The sequence below is a fragment of the Diabrotica undecimpunctata genome, chromosome 8 (assembly GCF_040954645.1).
Source record: "Diabrotica undecimpunctata isolate CICGRU chromosome 8, icDiaUnde3, whole genome shotgun sequence".
In the NCBI taxonomy this organism is placed as follows: domain Eukaryota; kingdom Metazoa; phylum Arthropoda; class Insecta; order Coleoptera; family Chrysomelidae; genus Diabrotica; species Diabrotica undecimpunctata.
In genome coordinates, this window is record NC_092810.1 from 36,654,671 (window position 1) to 36,678,348 (window position 23,678).

Sequence of the window (23,678 nt, forward strand, 5' to 3'; positions counted from 1 at the left end):
GTCTGTTTTATTATTTTCAATAAAAAATACTTTGTATATGAACTCCTGGTAGGTTTTAGCGTTGATTGAATAACCCAAATAGATCCGCAACGCATATGGAGAGAAACGTGCAACCCAAAAAATTAAAATTTCATCAAGAATCAGCGACTCTAGTGGATATTTCGGGAAACAACTAGTTACGAATTTGCGCTCATACGAGAATGATCGTAGAAAGAGGTGACATTACCTCTCCTATCGTTCCCTACCACAACCAATTTACGGCAGTACTTACGAAGTGTAATGAGTCAGAGAACTAAACACCACACCAGCGTTATCTGAATTATGATTTCTAAGAAATATGTCTGTGAAGCATTTAGCAATTCGCGAACAGTTATTTTGTATAACGAAACAAATTCAAAATGCACAGTTTGCAAGTATGATTATGTTAAGGAATTAAAGTGGGAGACCAATATTTACGTTGAGCATTAAGGGGAAATATTATGAAGAGAAGAAATCTTTTATGTTTAACCGTAGTGTAATTTTCTCTCCCGAAAATAGATGGCGAAAGTGTTTTTGAGAACAGAAAAGTTGCTACGTTTAATTTGTGTACGGCTGCGGATCTATTTGGATTATTCAATCAACGGTTTGGTTTTAGTATCAATTAGAATTATCAAATCACAACATGATACATCCCAAAACACCTACTCTAATGAAAATACATTTCAGGAAGAAAAATCCTGCTAACAAAAGGTTTTAACAAAACACGAAATAATTAACCATTGTCATTTATAAACAAAGAATCTCAAGATTGAAGAAAGAAAACAACAAAACACCACAAGCAATCCAGAAACATTCACAAAAAGGATTCAAAGATAACAACAAAACCATATGTAAAGCGCTTATTGGAAAAATTAAAAAGTATAGAAAATACGTATATTCAAAAAAACTAATACTCTGAGATCTATTCTGTCCAAAACCAAACCTAACAATACGCAAGAGGGATCAAAGAACTGCAACTATAAAATATCCTGTGATTTCTGTGGGGTGGGAGAAACCGCTAGATCATGGCTTCCCTAACTTAGTCGCACTGTGACAACCTTGAGACTATACTATTTTTTTGCCACGCCTCGTCAACCAAACCCCAGTAATACTTACCAATTTTAGTACTAGTCTAGTAAGAGGTTAGTTATAACAAAAACACTATTTGGACATTTATATTTTTTATTGGAAATTAAGAACGAAATCAAAACATAGGCACAAAAATGAAAAGGGATATTTATGTAACTGTCTGGTTAATTTGAGGGATATGCATGCTTTTTTGTGCATTGTGCACAGTTTATGAAACCAGTGCTCCAGTTTGAAAATTGCCACTCTCATTTATTTTTCTAAGTTTATGTTTGATCTATACTTGTATTTAATTACTGCAACTGCAGAAAAGCCGTTTCTTTCAAATACGAAGTCGCAAATGGTAATAAAAGCTTAAATGCAGTAGTGCTGAGGGCATGATATTCATGAGAAAGTGAGCTCCAAAATTCAAATACATTGTCCTTGTCGTATTGAAGCTTTAGAACAACAGGACAATTCTGTCAGTTGTTCTTTTTCCTCTGTTGAGTGTCGATGGCATGGATGACAGGAAAGGGTTTCTGACCCAGTCATATTGCTCCATATCTTTAGGAAAATATTTCTCCAAAGTGTTCGCTCAATGATAACATGTGTTGTGTAAACATATTTTTTAAAGAGGGATCAATTTCTTGATCTTCTAATTTTCTCTTCCATAAGAGCAACTTCTTCTGAAACCCATAATTGTATCTGCCAATTGCAGGATATGAGTATTGTTTCCCTGCAAAGACTTTTTAATTTAAATTTAATTTGTTAAATATGTCACAGAGGTATGCTAATTTTATTATAAACTCTGAATTAATGAAGTTTTACGCATCATTATGTAATTCTGTACGTAGATACGTGTAAAATTCATGTCTTAATTCGTATACACGTGCGAGTACGTTGCCTTTAGACAGCCAACGAGAGTTGCAATAATAAATTAAAGAGGTGTGCTCCTCCATTTCTTCACAAAGTTTATGGAAAGTCTTGATTTTACGGATCGTGTTTTAATGTAGTTCACCACTTTAATAATGCTATCTATCACAATACTTAATTCAGGTGTAACGTTCTGCTAAGGCCTCTCTGTGTATGACTCAATGTGTCCATTTTACACTTGAAGCCTTGGTTTTGATGAGAGCTTGTAGTCCTCCACACAGTTATCCCAGTTAATATTATTTTCAGTCATATATGATTTTAAAATCTCGAATAAATCAGTATTTTCACATATTTTTCTGCAAAATAACAAATCCTCACATATATTTGTTTCTTGTACAGTAAAACATCGTTTAACCGAAACGGCTGACATTTTCAATAATTTCGTCAATAAAAAGTAAATGTTTGTCGCAAAACGTAAACAATTCCGTTAATTTCACTCACCAATTGATGTCTATGTGTGTTGGGAAATCACAAAAACCAAGAGCTCTAAAAGATATTTTCGAAAAGGCATTTTAAGGTATAGAAGCCAAAAAAGTTCATGGATGTCGACCACTTTATTTTTAGAATGGTTTGAAAATGAATTCGTCTCAAGTGTAAAATCTTTTTTAAAATCAAAAAACCTTCCCATCCAAGCATTGTTGCTTGTTGACAATGCGCCCTCACCCTCAAAATCTACAAAATGGTGACAATTGTCAGATTTTTGCCACCGAATGTCACAAGCTTAATCCAGCCGTTAGACCAGGAAGTCATAGAGACATTAATAGAGAAGCATTCTTAAGACATCTGTTATTACAGGAGACGAATTAATCCAAAAGTGTTCCCGAAATTCTCAAATGTTTAACAATAAAACATTTTTATTGGTGAGCTGAGTCGTGGGCCAAGATCAAATCTTCAACTTTGGAAAAATGCTGGAACAAACTTTTTGATAAGATTTTGATTGACGATCCTGAAGAAGAAAATGGTAAGAAAACGACAGAAGAAATGAAACCTTTCATTAAAAATTTGTCGGGACATGACGAAATTAACTAAGAAGAGATACGTGACTGGTTAGCAGCTGATGACTCAGAACGTGAATTCATCGAAAAGGACATCATTGATATGGTTCTTTATCAAGACAACCTGAGCATATCAGATGACGAAGATGACGACCCAAGAGGCAACAGGTAGCACAAGACCGTCGACGAGATTTTCAATGCTTTAGAGGAAAGAATTTTATAGAGTAGGCCTAATTAGTTAGGGACACGACTAGAATATTAATTTTTGTTGTCATTACATAAAGTTTTGTCCTTTTCAGATTGCTTTACGTTTCGTCGAACAATCGAATGAGGCAAACTCATGACGTTCTGCAAATTAACGATGGAGGGAGAGAAAAACATCGTTGTCAAACGAAAACGCAAAAAAATAGCAGATTTCTTTAAAAAAGCATGTTAAACTTGTTCATTTTCCTCAATTTTATTACTTTATTTTGGATTTACTTATTAGAAAACATTACGAAATCAACTCATAGTATTTTTTAATACCAATATTGTGATCAAGAATATTATAAAAAACAATGTTATTTTTAACCGAAATTCTTGTTATCCGAAACGGCCTCCCCCCCAATTATTTCGGTTAACGGAGGTTTTACTGTATACATAACATATCAATTGAGCATCATCATTACTGTCAGTTGCCTCGTCCATTTGAATGGCAAATAAACCTGAAAGTTTCCCCACAATTTGCTCATTAATATCTTCTGCCATGTCGTGAATACGGCGACTAACCATATTGTTTGAAAGAGGTACATTTTTTATTTCTTTAGCTGCCGATTCTCTAATCATCACTGTTACCATACCAACCGCTGCAGGTAAGATCAGTTTCTCAGCGATCGTATGTGTTTTTTTAATTCATCAAAATCTCCTTTATAACACAGATGTCAGGTGGGTATCCAAAGGAAAGGTATTGACAAAATTTCTGGAACTGAGCTGAATTGTTAATGTTCTTACAAGATGCAAAATCTGAATATGCTTATCTTGCTCTTAAAATTAAAAGTTTTGGCAGATCTTTTTAGCCACCTTAACAATTTGAACAAGGACCTTCAAGACAGAGAAGAAAATATGTTAACAGCTAAAGATAAAGTAAAGGCATTTCACGAAAAACTTCGTTTATGGTCAACGTCTCTGCAAAACAAAACATTTGAGTCTTTTCCATGTGTTCAGAAGATTGTTAAGGATAATGCAACAGACCAAAGTTTTGCAGTATCAGCTCACATTCCTTGCATGATTCAGAGCTTGCACAATTTATAAGAGCAACTTTTGACATACTTTCCAAACTTGCACTCTAAAGCTGACAATGGGCGTGATGGATTTTAAACCCTTTTTTGGACAAATTAATAGATCTGGCTGATGTCACCACAAAAATGAAAGAATGTCTTCTAGATTTAGCTGCTGATGGCATGCTTAAAATGGAATTGAATTCGCAAAGTGTCGACGTATTTTGGATGAAAAGAAAACACGAATATCCAGAGCTGGCAAAGAAAGCTCTTAAATTCTTAGTGCAATTCGCCACTTCATACTCGTGTGAACTGACATTTTCTTCAATGGTAGACATTAAAACTAAAAAAGGAATAGACTGCAATTAGAAAAGTGCAATTGATTATTAACGTGTCAAAAATGGCACCACAATTTGATAAACTTTTGAAAAATAAACAAGCACATCATTCCCACTAAAATTGTGAATTCTATCATAAGTAAAGTTTTTTTTGTGTAAGAACCTCAACTTTTTCTTTCGGAGGGCGACCCCCGCTAGGGGTCGAGAACCACATATTGAAAAACACTGAAATAAACCATAGTTGAACCAAATGTATGCAACTTGCATTACACTAACCGATTTCATGAAGAAGATTCTCTACCTAAAAAGGACCTAATCTATTGAGAGCGTATTTTTTTAAGTTTACTGTTCAAGCCGAGACTTCTTCTCTTCTTTACGTGCCATCTCCGCGACGGAGGTTGGCAATCGTCATGGCTATTCTGATCTTAGATGCTGCCGCTCTGAATAGTTCGATTGATGTGCATCCGTACCATTCCCTCAAGTTACGCAAAAATGAGATTCTTCTCCTTCCTACACTTCTCTTGCCCTGGATTTTCCATTGTATAATTAATTGAAGTATGTTGTATCTTTCATTACGCCCCATTACGTTACATAACATGCCCCAGGTGTTGCAGCTTTTGTGTCTTGATGGTTTCCAATATTTCCATTCTTGTGTTGACTCTTCTCATGACTACATTGTTTGTTACATGCTCGGTCCTTGATATCTTCAGGATTCTTCTATACACCCACAGTTCAAAGGCTTCCAACTTTTAGTAGTCGACACGTTAAGTGTCTATGCTTCTATCCCGCAAAACAGAGTCGAGAAAATATAACACCTTGCCAGTCTAACTCTTAAGTCTAATTTCAGTTCTCTTGCACAAAGTACCTGTCTCATTTTATTGAAGTTTGTTCCTGCTTTCTCTATTCGAACTTTGATTTCTTTGGAGTAATCGTTTGTGTGATTAATTATTGTGGCAAGATAATTGTAGTTTCCAACTTGTTCTAAAGTTTTACCGCTAATTGTCAGGTTTTCATCATTATTTTGGGTTTTTGATATCCTCATAAATTTATTTTTCTTGATGTTTATTGATAATCCATATTCTTCTCCATACTCAACTGTCTTGTTCATTAGCTTTTGGAGGTCTTGGAGGTTGTCTGCTATTATGATAGTATCCTCCGCATATCTAATGTTGTTAATTGGTGTTCCATTGACCTTTATTCCTGATGTTTCACCCTCAAGAGCTCGTTTCATAATTTCTTCAGAGTATGCACTGAATACTAGTGGTGACAATACACACCCCTGTCGCACTCCTCTTTTAATTTCGATTTCTTCCCATGTGTGTTCCATGCGTATGAGTGAATGCTGTTTATAATATAGATTTGTTATAATTCGAAGGTCATTGTATGGTAACTGTTTTGCTTTGAGGACATCCATTATCTCTTTATGGCGGACTTTATCGAAAGCCTTGTTGTAATATATGAAACAGACGTACATATCTTGGTTCACATCCAAGCATCTCTGGATTAATACGTTGAATGCAAAGAGAGCTTCACGGGTATCTACGCCTCTAAGAAAAACATTTTTGTGTGAAACATCAGGCTTATGGTGCAATGGTCGGTGCATTCTCTAGCATTTTACTTTTTTGGGAGACAAATCAATGTTGAGGGTATATCACCCGACTGATAAATTTTATTAAAGAGCTTTAAGAGGACATCCATGTACTCATTTTCTATTATTTTGAGGATATCAATAGGCAGTTGATCTGGCCCCGAGCTGTTTTCGTTTCTGGTGTTCTTTAGTGCATACAATATGTCTTCCTTTGTAATTTCTATACTTGTTTCTCTGTCCTTAAAAGATATGTCTTGTAAGTTTCCTCTTTCGTCGTCGAAGTGCTCTTCCATATATTCTTTCCATTGCTTTAGCTTTTCGTCAGTAGTTATCATAGTATTTCCATTTTTATCTAAAAGAGTTGTGTTGTGGTTTCTTTTTTGCAGCCCTGTCATTTCTTTAACCTATTTATATTGGTTGTATAGGTCGTATTTGTTCTGAAGATCTTCTATCTCTTTACATTTTTCCTCATAGTAAGTTTGTTTTGCCTCTCTTATAATTTTTCTGATTTCATTGTTAATGATTTTGTAATTGTGACTGTCTTTATTCTTGGCTTGTCTTCTTTGGTCAATCCTGCCGAGTATTATGTCGGTCATCCAGTTGTCTCTCTTTCTTATCGGTTCTTTTAATCTCTTTGCATGAAACGAGGAGGCAGTTTTTTAATGTTTTCCATTGTTGGTTTATCTCGTAGGTGTTAGTATCTAATTTATCAATATTTTTTGTTGTAGTTTAATACGTTTAAGCTTAAGCGTGACATTAGCGATTAGTGGGTTATGGTCTGATGTGACATCTGCTCCTGGATATGTTTTAACTGAGTGGATGGTGTTACGATATCTCTCTTTAATCATTATATAATCGATTTGGTTTCTTACCACTTTTTCCGGTTTATCTGCTGGTGAGCGCCATGTATATAACCGTCTCATAGGTAATTTAAAGAACGCGTTTGTGATTATTAGCGTTTGTTCTTAGCAGAATTGTATTAGACGATCTCCTCTATCGTTACGTTCCCCTAATCCTTGATCTCCCATTATTGTTTCAGCTCTTCCCTTGCCGACTTTTGCATTGAAATCCTTCATAACTACCGTGATTTCCCCATTCTTTGTTATTTTCAGTGCATCTTCAATTTGTTGGTAGAATGTTTCTACTTCATCTTCTGTTGCATCCGTCGGTAGCGCATATACTTGGATCGAAGCCGGGACTACCTTCTTCTATTACTCAGAACTGCTTCAGAACAGAAGTGGAACAGTGAATGTAAGTCTAATGTCTTATGGTTTTTCACCACGAATATTTCCTCTTATTTTTTCTTCTATAATTATTAACTTCAAAAGTTTTGTTCTACTGCTTTTCATAATATGGACAACGGATAAAGTTTTTCTCTTTTTTTATTTTACAATTGAACTCTCTTTATTCATTGAGCACAGAAACTCTCAAAATGGCGTAGAACTTAAGAAGGAGCTTGTAACTTATTTTATTTACTGTTAATTTTTGCAGATTGAAAAAATAGTCGAAATGAATGCTTTGGTTTAAATACTTAGAGCTTACTATAAGAGGAATATACTCAAAATATTAGAATGTGTGATTGGAATAAAAATAGAACGTAGATGTAGGGAAATAAAATTTTAAAATACATGTTGAATGAAAAAAATGAATAACAAGAGTTCACCACTAACTTTTCCTATTCTATGCAGAATAGGAAAAGTCAGTGGTTAAATGTAGGAAAACAATTAAATGGAATTGTATAACGTTCTTCTTCTTAACGTGCCCCATCCCTAAGAACATTGGCGATCATCATGGCCCATTTGACTATATCTGCAAATGGCCATTCTGAAAAGTTCTATTGACGTTTTCCCACTGCATTGTCTCATATTCTTCAGCCAGGACGTGCGTCTTCTCCCCGGTCCTCTTTTGCCTTCCACCTTCCCTTGTATGACCAGCCCCATTAATTCGTATATCTCGTTTCTTAGTATGTGACCAAAGTAGCTCATTTTTCTTTTCTTTATAATGTTGAGTATTTTTTTATCTTTTTTCATTCTTCGTAGCGTTTCCGCATTTATTATGTGTTGTGTCCATGATATTTTCCACATTCTCCGATAACACCACATTTATGAGTATTTAACTATTTATGAGTATTTAAGTATATTTATTTAAGAGTATTTTTTTATCTTTTTTCATTCTTCGTAGCGTTTCCGCATTTATTATGTGTTGTGTCCAAGATATTTTCCACATTCTCCGATAACACCACATTTCAAAGTTAATGAGTTTTTTCTCTGTCGCCTCTGTAATTGTCCAGGCCTCAACCCCATACAACAGGACAGAGAACACGTAGCATCTCAATACTCTAGTTCTAATTTCGATGTTGAGTTTTACATTGCATAATATTGCTTTCATCTTATTAAAAGCTCTTTTAGCTATCTCAATACGAGGTTTTATTTCCGTACTTCTATCACATTCTTCATTTAGTTAGCAACCTAAGTACTGATATATGTGCACCCTGTCCTTGTTCTTGCTTACCACCATGATTTTTGTTTTATTTGTATTCAGTGCCATTCCATACCTTTCGCAGTATTGGGTAATGCGATCAACCAAGATCTTTAGTCCTTCTCTGCTGTCCGCAAGGAGTATTGTGTCATCTGCGTATCTAAAATTATTCAGAAGTTCCCCGTTAATAAATATGCCTTCATCTACGTCTTCTAATGCCTCTTTAAACAATTCTTCTGAATACATATTAAAAAGTAAAGGGGAAGGCACACATCCTTGTCTTACCCCACAATTTAACGTGGATAACGTTACAAATAGAATAAATTCAAAAAGGGCCAAGAAAAACAGATTTATAAGATATTAGTGCCAAGAATTATGGCAGGCGCAAAAATTTGAATAATAAACGAAAGAAACAGCAGTAAGATAGTTGTAACAGAGGTGGAACGCCTTAGATGTTATGTAATCTAGAAGATTCTGGAAAAATTTAGTAGAAGCTATGGTAGGAATGGAATGATAGAGCGATAGAGGTAGGTGAAATAGTTTATTTGAGGAAAGACAATGTAATGTAATATCCGTGAATATCGAATTTATCTTCGATATATTTACTCTTGCAATATACGTGCCAACATAAAAAAAAACTGTATGTGTGTGTAGTTGTGAAAAAATATAAATAAAACATCTACATTTCACACTAAATTTGTATCTAGCAGCGACATCTATGGACGAGACATAGAACTTCTCACCTTGGCTTCATAAAAACAGTAAAACAGAATTTCTGGTTATTAAAATTTATTTACTCAAAATATTTTTAAGTATAAAACAGTTAAAAACTACACTGAGAAAATAAGAAACATTAAATGCTACGATTTTTCGTCAAATTGTAAAATAGTATGCTAGGACTAGTTTCTGAAAACGAGATAACATAAAATTGTATCACAAAATCTTTTCAATAAAATATTACTATCTATAAATGTCTTGTAAAGGAAGTCTTTATTTATATTCATTAAACGATGAAAGTCTACAATTTAATATTTCAGTACTTAATGTTGAACATTTCCTTGATTAACATTGTGTTGTTGAGCTGCGGGTACCTGTTGAGCCGAAGGCGGGTGTACTTCGTTAGTATTCAGATCATTTTGGTGAACGGGTGGTGCCTACAAAATAAAACATAGACACCATAAGAAGAAATTGTTTTTAACATAATGAAATACTTAAATAAAACTAAATTTCATATCTTACCTGTGGTTGTTGATTTTGTTGCTGGACAACCTGCGGTTGTTGTACTCCCTGAGGTGGTTGAGCTTGTTGGCCGGTCTGTGGTACATGTTGCTGTTGTTGCTGAGCTGCGGGTTGTTGGTAGCTACCTTGAGGTACCTGTTGATATCCTGCTGGAGGTTGTTGGTATCCTCCTGCTGGTGGTGGCTGTTGGTATCCTCCTGCTGGTGGTGGCTGTTGGTATCTTGCTGCTTGTGGTGGTGGCTGTTGGTATCCTGCTGCTTGTGGTGGTGGTTGTTGGTATCCTCCTGCTTGTGGTGGCGGTTGTTGGTATCCTCCTGCTGGAGGTTGGTGTTGGTATCCCCCTGCTGGAGGTTGGTGTTGATATCCTGCTGGTGGAGGTTGTTGGTAACCTCCGGCTGGATGTGGCTGTTGATATCCTGCTCCTTGAGGTGGATGTTGTTGATATCCTGCGGGAGGAACTTGATAAGCTCCAGGATGGTAAGCTTCGGGAATTCCCTGTTGGTACCTTTCGTGTTGTCTAACGTATTCTGCTAGCTCTTCGTCAGTGTACGGTTTTTGTTCATCTAAACCTGGAAATTAATAATCTTATAAACTATTGCTAAAGGTAACAAGAAGTATTAAAAAAATAACAATTTTACCTTGCCATCCATGGTCTTGTTTGAAGTCATTAGTGTTGGTTTGTTGGTAGAATTCGTGGAAGTCTATAAACCCATCGTGGTTTGTGTCCATTTCTCTAAAAACGCTTTCCCTCATTCTTTCCATTTCTTCCATTCTTTCCCGCCAATCGTCTTCAGGAGCACCTAAAAAATATAAAACCGTATTTATAAAAATATTGTTATAATTGTTTCTAAAACATTGATTCGGTGTAGAGGTGGCAATGTGGCATTCAGTACGTATAGTGAAAAATAAATCACAAAAATTATCTGTTATTGTGTTAAAGATTAAACACTGTATACAGTGTGGGACACTGGTATCATGTCAAGAGTAAAAGTAAAAAATCACAATCAACTTAATCAAATTTTTAAAAACATTGAAAACAATTATTCAGATGAAACAGAGTGTTCGTGAGTCACCGCGCCATTTTAATAACCACACAGTGTTGCCGATGTGTGTCATATAAACTAATAAATGCGGAAACAAAATTACAGATAGGAATTAGAGGTTCCACACGGTGGACTTACGCTTCTTTTTCTTTCGCGGTGACTAACATTGAATAGAAAGGATAGAAAAAGTGGAAAGTGATGGAGACAGTTACCTTTTCATGTAAATTCCGTTTGTTCATTTCTGTTTTAATGTCAAATGAGGTGCAAATGTCTATTTACCATTATAGAACCACATCTAAACATATAAAGGTTAAAAGAAATTAATTTATTGTCACGCTTACCTTGCTGGTACATCTTGTCTAATTCTTTAATGAACAAAGCTTTCACTTCATCTTGATCCCATAAGCCATTACCGTCGATATCGTGAAGCATGAAAAAGGTTTTGGGATCGAAGTCCTGTTGCATCTGATCCTGTTCTTCCCATACTTCCTCCAACTGAGCTTTGTGTCCGGGTTCGTGGAGTTTTTCATGACGTTTATGCTTGTTTTCCATTTCCTTGATAAAATAAATGAATAAATACAATAATCAGTTAAATTTTTTATCGATAGGGAAAAAGAATACATAAAAAAGACTTAACAAAGATTATCATGAGTATTCAATTACTTACTTCATATTCTTTTTCTAGTTTTTGCCTATCGTCTCCGTTGGTATGACAATTTATCTAATTTCTTATACTCTTTTTCTAATTCATACTGTTTAAATTGCTCCTTTCTTTTCTTATCAGCCTCATCCAAATCCTGAGCAGTTTTAGCAATCAGCTTCTTCAAGTCTTCAATTTCGAAAGTATGTGGATTCGAGTGGTCCAGATGGTTGTGCATCGGGTCATCGGTGTCTATAGCGTTGGTATCTTCCAATTTCCTCTTTTGTTCAACTAAATGCTTCAGTCTCTCTAATTCTACTCTCTTGATCTCGTCTAGACGGTTTCTGACGTGATGCGAGACGAATTCTAATTCTTCTGCTATTTTTCCAGATTTAATATCGGATTCTTCAGCCTTTTCTAGTTTTGCTCTGAAATCTGGGTCTGATTCTAAGGCGTGTACAACCTCTTTTAGATACCTAAAAATTAAATATAAATAAACGTATATAAGTAAAGACTTTTTCAATACCAGATAACATTATTAAAGTATAGAATTGAGTAATGTTCGCTATCAGTAACAACAACGTGATTATTACAAAGTGATTCACATAGGGACTCATCATCATCACCAGAAGCACGATAACCCTTTATGGGTCTTAAATGTTCTAAGATCTTACGCCATTCCGATCTATTCCAGTCTCGCCTTGATAATTTTCTTTGGGGCTAGGTCTTCCTGCATATTCGCCTGACTTTATTTCCTCGCAATCTATGTATATGTCTTAAAATTGTCCGTTTGAACATCGCTAATAGCTTCTCATCTCAGCTTTTTGGCAGTAACCATGTTTCTGATCCATATGTTAGCACTGGTCTGATCAGTGTCCTGTTAATTTTACATTTTGATCTCTTCTGTAGAGAGAGTTACAGCCCCCTCAAATATTGGATGTAAGAGCACTAACATCAGCAGAAATAGGAAGCGATCATAAATTGGTATTGTGTTAAAGGCCGAATGAAAACACACACACACACACACACATATATATATATATATATATATACATATATATATATATATATATATATATATATATATATATATATATATATATATATATATATATATATATATATATATATATATCACTATAAGAAATCACTAGAGTATAATTACCCAGCATTTCTGTGTCCGATTGACCTAAAGAAAGCGTTTGACAGAGTAAGACTCAAAGATGTAATCCATCTTCTGTGTAATAGAGAAGTTCCCTTAAATATTATAAAAACTATCAAAAACATCTACCAAAACAACAAAATGGAAGTCAGAATAGATGGACAACTTACAGAACCTATAGAAATAGGCAGCGGAATAAGACAAGGGGATTCATTAAGCCCCATGCTCTTCAATTTGTTCATAGATGAAATCATCAAAAGCGTTAACAAAGGAAGAGGATACAGAATGGACAACAAAGAAATAAAAATATTCTGTTACGCAGACGACGCAATAAATATTGATAGCCCAAGATGAAGATAGTCTGCAAAGACTGGTCCACAGATTTAACATAAGAGCAAAAGAATTTAATATGACCATCTTACCTCAGAAAACTAAAACAATAGTAGTCAGCAAAGAACCAACCAGATGTAAAATAGAAATTGATGGGATCAGTATTAAACAAGTAATGAACATAAAATACCTGTGAATTACACTGTCCAGCTATGGATACCTGGACAAAGAATTGAGAGATCAAGTACAAAAAGTAAATAGACTGGCAGGATGCCTTAATAACACTATATGGCGAAACAGACACATTAACACTGAGATAAATTCAAGAATTTATAAAGCCAGTGTAAGACCAATAATGACATATGCCTCAGAAACGAGACCCGACACAGCCACAACGCAAAGGTTACTGGAAACGGCAGAAATGAGAGTACTAAGAAGAATTACAGGAAATACGCTGAGAGATCGAAAGAGAAGTGAAGACATTAGAAGAAAATGTATCGTACAGTGTATAAATGAATTGACACAAAATAGAAAAAAAGAATGGAATAACCACATAAGCAGAATGGAGGAGACCCGTGTCGTCAAAATAGCAAGAGATAAGTCACCAATCGGCAAAAGAAGTATCGGACGACCGCGCAAAAGATGGAGTGACAACCTTTCATAGAGGTATTAATCCGCCAATGAACTAGCAGAATTGCTTATAAAGAGGAGGAAGAAGATTTATAATATATAACATAAAATATTTGAAAAATCTATGTCGTGTTAACTAGCTAAAAGCTAAAAGTTAGTTTCGTAATTTAGCATTTTGGTTGACGAAACACAAACAATAAACGATATTTTTTATGAAAAGTCATTAAATAAATCAAATAAAATTCATATGGAAAAACAGACACCCATATCATTAAAACTTTATGATCCTGATAAAGATGTGACGTTTACACATTGGTGTTGCAAATCTGCAGCCCTCATACTGGCAGTTATTTATGCCATATATTATCTGAACATTTTATGTTCATTTTTAACTTTACTAACCCTCCAAGTCACCTTTATCATTAAGGAAGGTGTTAATAAAATATTTTTAATTATAATTTTAATAAAGAACAGCATCATAAAAACATTTTTATTGTTCATATATCAAAACATACGGTAAATGGTAAATATAACATATGATAAGAAAACTATCTGGCATTATGTAAGACTATACAAAATCATTTTTCTGTGTAATTATAACTGATTATGGATTTATCAAACAAATTATAAATTCTTTACGGACACGACACAACAGTAGTATCAACGTTAATGAAAAATTAGCATAATATTTTTTCCTATCCACGTCAGAACTACTAAAATACGTCAATTGAATGGTCGCTTAATGCCTGCTTTTATAAGAAAAGCAGGAAAGGAAATATTGAAGCTACCAGAAAGACAAAACCTTAAAAACTTTACAAATGTACAGGAAATGCGAGCAAACGATTGATCTTCACAATTTGTCTTAAAAAAATAAGTGAGCAGTCTTTTTTTAAGTCCGGAACATGAACGTTAGGTACTCAATTGCTTCTTTAATTACAGATAACACAGGTTGATAAACTTGAGCCCCAGAAAACAGAGTATACTTTTCCGAAGGTTTTTGGTGCGCTGAATACGAATCTGGGCTACTAATGGACCGTGGAAGTGATGACGTAGATTTTATTGACATCTGTCAGTTTCACTTTCCAAACAAACCTTGTTTAGTGTGGATAATTTGTATTTTTCTTAATTTTTTCATTTTTTTTTACAGAATCTTTCCGCTTTTTGCAATATCTAAGTTTTCTAATAGTTACTACAACAATTTTACAAGGTTGTGTAAATAATAAAGCATGTTGTTTTATAAAAATAGCAATAAAATGCGTGTATCAATAAAATAAGGTTAGAATTTTTTTAATTTAAACTTTTAAACTATATTTCATAAAAATAGAACACTGAATTATGATGGTATTATCGTAAAAAAAACACTATATTTGCGTCGATCGAATCGAAAGAAAAAGCAGCAGAGGAAGCAAAATTTTAACTTTATAGAACTTAAAATATTTTGAGATTGGGCATTTCAACTTTTGTTTGGAAAGTAATGATGACAATATGGCCGCCGTGACGTCACACTCCGGCTGTTCATTTCCGAATACACTCTGGTTTCTGAGATACCTTAACCTAAAATTGCAAAAATAGAAGTTTTTGGTCATTTTTGAGGTTATGTGGACCCGATAATTTTTGTATCCAAATTACGAATAACATCTTAAAGTATAAGTCTTTCTCTTTCAAATAGGTATGGGTAATTACAGAAATGATCCGTCAAATTTGTGTTTGCGGTATTGCCATGTCCTTATTATGTATATGTTTTATGCCTCAAAACATGCTTTCAAATAGTAAATTTTTATTATATTATTTTATGAAATCGGGTATTTTTTAAAATTGTTCAAATTAATATAAAACACGAAAGAATGAATATTTGTTTCTTTTGATATTAGTTGCAGTGAGTTATTCAAAAAAAATTATAATTGGCCTTTGGTAGATTAGCAAATAAACTTGGCAATACTGTCAAAACTTTGAAAACACTAGTTGCCAGATTGCAACAGATGTTCAGCAGATTTCAATTTTATGACTATTTTCTTATAATTTAGGGATGAAATGGTAACTACATGGAGATTAAATTATCATTATTGACAATTTAATCCATAAAATGTAAATAACAAAGTAACAATATATCGGTAAAGATGTTTAATTAAATTTAAAAACTTAAGAATTTAAAAGGTTAAAAAATTAAAGTTAATTTAAATTATAATAAATTAAATTTAAACTAATTAAACTTCTTTTAAAAACTTAAAAAGAATGTTTAGTAAAATTAATTAATATTATATCGCATGCTCTTTCCTGATTTATTTGTGATATGGCAACACTGCCAAATACAAATCGGTCCCTCATTTGTAGCTAACTTCATCGGCACTTTCTCTATACTTTTGCCGAAATCGGTTTAAATATTGGGCAAAACACGAAGAGATTAACATTTTCAAAACCAGAGGGCACAAGAAGTAGAGGAGATGTATTGATGATGTGGAAGAAGACCTACAGATTCTAAGGGTCAGGAAAGTTGCCAGGAATCGACAGGAGTGGCGACTCCTTTGTGAGCAGGCCAAGATCCACAACGGATTGTAAAGCCACTTATGATGATGATGATGAATTAATAAGATTGAGTATAAATTTAGGTTTACTTTTTTTTATAAAATGTTCTTCAAGTTTTCCAGCTTCTATCAAAGGTTGGAAATAATCATGGTTATGCAGACGCTGTTGAGTGCCACTCTAAATATTTTTGCACTACTGCATTAAAACCACTCCCTCAAGCTCTTAAGCCACAATATTCTTCATCTTCCCACATTTCACTTTCCTCAAATATAAAATCTATCTCGTTTTAATTCAAACAATCATTTGAATCAACTGAAACGTCATTTCTCTTAAGTGACAGCAGTAATCTGCCATCATTCATCATCATTCATCATTCATACATCAAAACGACCTTGAAAATGAATCTCTTTCTGCATGAAGTCTTGGTGAAATCTCTCTTCTATCTCTTCACTGAATGCACCAACAGAAAGTGTAACTTCAAGACCATCAAGCAGCCTAGTTTTTGAAAATTTTTTAGCATTCTGCATCTTGATGATTTCCTAGAAAATTGTGGACAACTTGTTTAAAACTAACCCATGTTTCTTTTTCAGTGTCATATTTTTCTCAAAATTGTCATCTTTCATCAGCTTCCTAATATCGGGGCTTTCAAAAACACCTTTAACTGCAAATAAATTGTGGACAACTTGTTTAAAACTAACCCATGCCTCTTTTTCTGTAAGTGTCATAGTTTTCTCAAAATTGTCATCTTTCATTAGCTTCGTAATGACTAGCCTTCAAAAACACCTTCTTCTTTAGCTGTAGATAAATTAGAATATTCAGATCAAAGATGTTGATAACATGCACCATCTTTATCAAGAGCTGTTGTGAATTGTTTCATTAATCCTAATTTTATATGAAGAGGTGGTATAAGCACTTTCTTGAGCAACAAGACTTTCATGTAGAACATTATTCAAACCAATTAACACTGTGATCTTTTTGGCCACTCTCTCTTTACACAATTTTTTTCTTGAATGAGACTGTTGCAAAGGCAAAGAGAACAAGGGTACTGAATGTTCCCAGACTGTAAGCCGACTACATGATTTAACATTTTGAAATGAGCCATTTGTGTGAACTGTACTGATTTTTTTCCAAAAGCAACAGAAAATGTTCGAATGGTTTCTTAAGTATGGTAGAGTGGCCAATAGGAACAGCTGTATAGTTATTACTATTGTGAAGCAAAACTGCTTTAAAGCTTTCTTTTGAAGCATCTATAGCCACCAAGAAGTTTACAAGTTCTTTAATATAATGACAGTACACTAAAGAGTCTTCTTTTGTAAAAAAAACTTTGGAAACTCCAGTTCTCTTTTCCTGTAAAGTGTAATTTTTAAAACCAAAACAAGCCATGATAAAAAATTATCAAGAAAAAACTACATGTAACATCATGAAGAAAACTACAGTATTATACAATAAAAAGTTTGTGGCAAAATTTGTATAAGTGTAAAATAATGTAGTTTACATCATTTACTTCACAGCCACCTTTGTTAAGAAACTCACCTGTGATATTCCATATAATCTTCTAAACCATTTACTTCTGAATCCTCAGGTTCTTCTTTCTTTTTCTCCACTGGGGGTGCAGTGCAGACTTGAAGAATCAGTAGCAAACAACACAAATACAACCATTTCATTTTGATATTTTAGTATACTTCCATAAGCTGAAACTGCATAATACATATTGATATCTCAGATAATCAATTCAACAGTGTACTTTATATTTTAAATGTTTATTTAGGATGCATTTTTTTATTTTAAATTATCATTGGAATGTTAAACATGTAGGAAATATGGATTAGATAAATTGTAATGGTTTGTATATTTACGCAACTATTTAAAGTACCTATGCCAAGTAATGTCTCCTTAGAGACATCCTCTTAAAAAGAAAATTAATGCAAGATATATAATTAAAAAACTTCTGCTGTTGTTATATGTTGCAACATTTTATGCAAATATATAATATAGTAGTTCAAATTTGAAGATAAGTACTATGATATAACACTAAAGTTAAAAGTTAAAGCTACAAGTTAAACTAAAAAATCGTTTTCAAAAAAATTGTGCCCCCTGATTTAGTGTTGACATACTAAAATTAGTACAAGAAAGAAACTATCACTACAAACGATCTAACTATTTACTTCAACTTTATAAAACATCTTAGAAGACACTCACAGAAATCATTGAACAGAGAAAAAGAGAATTTTATCAAATTGAGATAACAGCAGCTGAAATTGGAAAATTGGCTGAAAAATTGGAGTATACTAAACACAATAATAAATAATAAGCTAACAAAAAAACCAACAACTATTTCCAAACTTATAACAGACAATTTAGTTATTGATGATCCTAACCTCATTTCTAACAAGCTCAATAACTGGTTTGCCACAGTTGGTTCAGAACTTGCCCAGGCCATTCAACCTTCTGAATATTTTCTACCAGAACCACCATTAACAAACAACATATTTTTTTGGAATTTCGCAACAAAGGAGGAAATTGAAGATATAGTAAAAAAATTGAAGGGTAAACCCATGTGTGGACTAGACACATTATCAGTTGATACTATTAAAGGGCTCAAGAGTGAGATATCAACTATTTTAAGTACTCTAGTAGATTTAACATTCACTACAGGAATTGTTCCTAGTGGAGTAAAAATGGCAAAAGTTGTTCTAGTATATTAAGGAGGTGACTCCTCAATGTCTAGTAATTATCTACCCATTTCACTTTTATCAGTCTTATCCAAGATTCTGGAAACATGTGTAAATAATAGAAACATGCACCATTTAGACAATGGAAATTTCTTATATAAAGGCTAATATGGATTTAGACAGGGTAGTAGCACAACAACAGCAACAGCTGATCTTATAACAAATATTATTGATCAAGTTGATAAAGGCCAATCTTGTATATTTGTATCACTTGACTTGAAGAAACCCTTTGATACAGTTGATCACATGATCTTATTATCTGTACTGGAAACTATAAGACATAGTGTTGAAGTGGTTTAATGATTACCTATCAGGAAGAACACAACTTACCTTTGTTAACAGAGTGAATAGGCAATTGTCCAGTATTGAGTGTGGAGTTCCTTAAGGGGCAATAGTTGGTCCAATGGTGTTCCTTATTAATTAAGAGGTACACTACAAATATATGCAGATGATAACTGCATTGTATAATTTAGCAAAAAGCCAAAGGAGGCAAAAAATGATGTTGAATTTAACTTTGGTGAAGGAATGGTTGGATCATTATAAACTTCCCTGAATTCAGATAAATCAAGTTAAATGGTGATAACAAGGAGGGATGAGTGGTAACAATTAATGATAGTATTTAAATTAAGGCCTTCACAAAAAGTGGAATGTATTAAATATCTGGCATTGTACATTGATCACAGACTTACTTGGGAGTATCACATACAACATTTATGCAAGAAAATCTCACCAGCAGCAAATTATCTAGAGGTTAAATATAGGAATATCACCTATTTAACTCTAATTTAGGGAAAAGCCACACATAACCAGGAGAACCATTTCATAACCCTCTCACAGTGATATTTTTTACATGTAGTAACTTTTTTTGTTTCCTTTTTATATAAATAGGTTCAAGTTTTATTTCCATTAAATAAATAAAATCAAATAAAATAAATTATATCAATGATAATAGCTGTACACCATATACAAATTGTTTGCACAGTTGAACCTCATCTTCTTATTCAAAATTTTTAATGTGTCAAAATAATAATAATAATTATTATTATTATTATTAATTAGTGTTTGTATTATATTTTATTCTAGTTTGACCCAAACAGCTTTTGCTCACGGTCAGTAATTGTATATTTATCATTTTTATAAGTGACATTTATACTTTCACAGAATAAATAAATAAAGCAAATAAAAATAACTAACAATAACTGAAAACCTATTTTTTCTTGATAATTACAGAATATAAAACAAATATTTGTTTGATTCTTTTTCTATTTTGATTCTCAATGTTGGACACTTCACAATAAAAGAACAGATAAAAAGAACAGCTTAGAAATCAAGAGATGCAGGCCAAAGAAGAGATGGGTTACTGGATCTCTTACTCATTTTTTATAGATTTTTAATAGGCAACAGTTTTTTATTATTTTTAAGATAATGTTATGGGTTTAATTTTTCTTCATTTTAAGGATTTTTGAGGTTAACTGACAGAAAATATAGAATATAGGGAATAAAAAAAAACTGTTTACAATAACAAAATTTACAGAACTATTTTTAAAAACCTTTGGAATTTCCAACTTTTATTCAAGTATATCTCAAGTAATACAATAAATTAAACAATAAAAATGGAAATTCCACTATTCATAGTATATAACCTGCAGTATACAGTATTTAGTCTGGTTTTCCCACAACTTAAGAAAACAACTAACTAAAAACTAAATATTAATTAGATGAAATTTTAAGAAAAAATTGCGAATTCTAATAAGTTCAGTCACTTTCTGGTATAATGCCAATAAAACTGACATTTAGCATATAATTTCAGAGTTTACTTTATTACATTGAAAACTGAACCTATTTATATAAGGTAATGTGCACTTTTTAACCACAGATTGGAAAGATATGTTTCTCTAAAGCAGATATTTCTTCAAACGTAATTAAAGTCAAGGAATAAGATGGCATAGCTAATTTTGAAGTTTTTCAATGGTGTGAAGGTAATTTGAACCATGAAATACTTTCATTTACATTAAGCACTATATTTAAAGAATTGTCTAAATCAAAATATATCATTCAAATATAGAAAGTGTACAATAAAAATATAAGCAATATAAATTATACAAATTAGTGATGTTAAAACAATAATCTCATATTTTGCAAAATGTTTTTGTAAACACATATAATCTAATAAGGGACAATTTAATTATTAAGCTTATTTAACTAGTTAATAACTATTACACTATACTTACCGAATGTATTTTTTGTGTATTCTATTAATTAAGTGTCGTAGAATTAGGAAATCATACAAAACGACTTTTCCAGTTGATAATGACCCAAAACTTTTTAATTTACTAATGAATGGACTGAGAACTGATGTCACTGGTTCTCTATTGGTTGGTTTTCGTGATACACGTACCACATTAAATGACAGGTAGGTAGGAGGTAGGAATCCCCTTCTTTTCATTTGGAAATTTTTATTCTGCCTAAACTTCCGAAGGCGGCAGTCTAACTTATTCATTGTACCAATATATTATTCAAATGTACAAAAATAAAATTGGAAATTAAATTAATTGTTGCACTTAATAATATAATTCGAAGATATTTTTATTTCATTACTTGTTCTACAATTTGATTTTAAATATCAAATTTGCACCTTATTGGTTTTTTTTCGAATGTTGAAATCTGTTTTACCTAACTGTGGAGTGTAATAGAAAAGGCTATTCTTTGAAGTATTTTGACATTGCTCCGTCAGTTAAAACTTGACATTTGAGCAATATGTTCATTAACATTAATTTTAATTAAAACTTAAAGGTTATTTTCGAGAAAAAACATATTTCTCAAATTATTTTCATTCCAGCTTTCTTTAAATTGAAAATGGTGTTATTAGAGAATGATACCGTAAGTTAATTATAAGTTTTGTCGTGTAGGTTTTTAGCTCTTTTCTTTTATTTCTAGTTTTTGTTAGAGTTGACCAAGTTGTTCCAGAAGTCTCGTCTAGATGGGTCAGTAACTATGACATTTAAAAGATGTAAGTATCGTAGATCGTAGCAACTGTACGGTATTAAGCAAATAGGAATAATTATCATTTTTTGAATAGTTTATAAGTAATTGTTTGTCCTAAACACTTTTTGTAGATAATGGACGAAATCGACCGAATCCACGTCCCGGAAAACCTCCTCTTCCAGAACCACAAGAACATTTTTGTTTAGTAAGAGCCAAGTCCAGATCGAAGAAGATTGCCACAGTAATCCATCAAAGAGATGTTAATAAATTCCAAGTGGCCTATAGCAGTCTTCTAAAGGGTAATATAGATGGTTTAAAGAAATTGAAGAAGCCCAAAACAAAGACAAAAGCAGAATAATATATTTATATTTATTTTTGTTACTTTTATTACTTAAATACAATTAGGTTATCATTTTTTCATTATGTATTGCAATGACCTTTGTAAGGAAAATACATATAACATGTTATTTTTGTGATTTTACTGAACCGGATACTAAATAGTGAAAACACTGGGAAAACCTCAATGATAATATAAGCAGAGCTGCAAAATACAGCCTCAAGAGAGAAATATAGTGAATAATAACCAACCCAGATAAAATAATTCTTGGTTTAGAGAGGAATAAAGACTAACTATAATATGAAAGACCCTTTAGTCTTTTATGTATACAACAACTAGAACTATCAGAAAACACAAAAATCAGATGAAATATGGTTTCTATCAAATACAGAAAGACATGGGAGGCTAATCAAAGCAAAAAACTGATAGTACTTTATCATTAATGAAGAAACATGTGAAAACAATTTACATTTCTTATTGCATGTTTAAGAAAAAATATATAGTGAAAACCAAACAAATTAATGGAATATTGCTGCCAGTATAATTTAATTTAAAAAAATGTCTTATCATAGCCCACAACAATGAAGATCTTAGTCAACTAGGTAAAGGAGATCTAAAAGAAGGCAGTATTACTAAAAATCAACAGAATGAACTAGAGAACAACAGTGCATTAGATCTTTGATATGACAATCAGGTACAGATAATAATAGAATAAAAGAACACTCTCTGCTAGTTTTATGAAGATATATCAAACCAAAAATGTTTATTTTAGCTGGTCTGTGGAATATATGTATGCCATAAATAAGTCATATTTTGTTGCATTGTGTTAATTTGGCCTAATTTTGCTATAATTAACCAGGTTTCTATTTTATTTATTTGCGGTTTTTTATGTGTTTGTGAAATCAGAGTATATGGCTAGGATTAATGTAGTCTGCAAAAGAAGCAACTTCTTGCCTGTCTTTGGGTGTATTTATCTCACAGAACTTTTGGAGTGAAAAAATATATTTATTTATTTTATTTAGTTACACTCTTTATTTAGCAATCAAAACACAAATAATGTTCTATAAGCTAATTTGCTGGCTGCAGAGCAAAGGGCTCCTATTGGCTTGGTGAGATCTTCTCCAGTGACAAGACTTTTCTCAGGTCAGTGACCAGTTCCTTTTGAGTTTCCTATTGGCATTATGTTCTATTAGAGGTTGAAGTAAGGGGTTACTGTGTGATTCCAGCCTTTCAATTTAGTGATCACATCCTGTATAAACAGAATTCTTAGGTCTTCATGAAGCTTCAGGTTTGACACATACCAGGGTGCATTAGTTATCATTCGCAGTATTTTTGATTGTCTACTTTGAATTATGGTTGTATTTGACTTGCTTGCACATCCACAGA

General features: G+C 32.8%; 2 protein-coding genes across 2 annotated transcripts; one reads left to right on the plus strand and one right to left on the minus strand.

Annotated features, from left to right (window-relative positions):
- Positions 1 to 9,646: 9,646 nt before the first annotated feature.
- Positions 9,647 to 21,374, minus strand: LOC140447435 (nucleobindin-2-like). The gene is given in 8 exon segments (XM_072540082.1): positions 9,647 to 9,825; positions 9,911 to 10,479; positions 10,549 to 10,710; positions 11,295 to 11,508; positions 11,621 to 11,666; positions 11,668 to 12,069; positions 17,772 to 17,935; positions 21,202 to 21,374. Coding segments are annotated over 7 exon segments (1,638 nt in total). The 5' UTR covers positions 17,903 to 17,935; positions 21,202 to 21,374; the 3' UTR covers positions 9,647 to 9,711.
- Positions 21,375 to 21,687: 313 nt separating this feature from the next.
- On the plus strand, positions 21,688 to 22,422 carry Srp14 (signal recognition particle 14). Its single transcript, XM_072540083.1, has 3 exons — positions 21,688 to 21,850; positions 21,908 to 21,980; positions 22,087 to 22,422. The coding sequence occupies exons 1-3, from the start codon at positions 21,827 to 21,829 to the stop codon at positions 22,311 to 22,313; spliced, it is 324 nt and encodes a 107-aa protein (XP_072396184.1). The 5' UTR covers positions 21,688 to 21,826; the 3' UTR covers positions 22,314 to 22,422.
- Positions 22,423 to 23,678: the final 1,256 nt, after the last annotated feature.

Coding starts and splice junctions, on each gene's coding strand:
- Srp14 (XM_072540083.1), top strand. CDS start 21,827: ATGGTGTTATTAGAGAATGATACC. Junction 21,851..21,907: donor TGTTATTAGAGAATGATACC/GTAAGTTAATTA, acceptor TTTTATTTCTAG/TTTTTGTTAGAGTTGACCAA. Junction 21,981..22,086: donor AACTATGACATTTAAAAGAT/GTAAGTATCGTA, acceptor CACTTTTTGTAG/ATAATGGACGAAATCGACCG.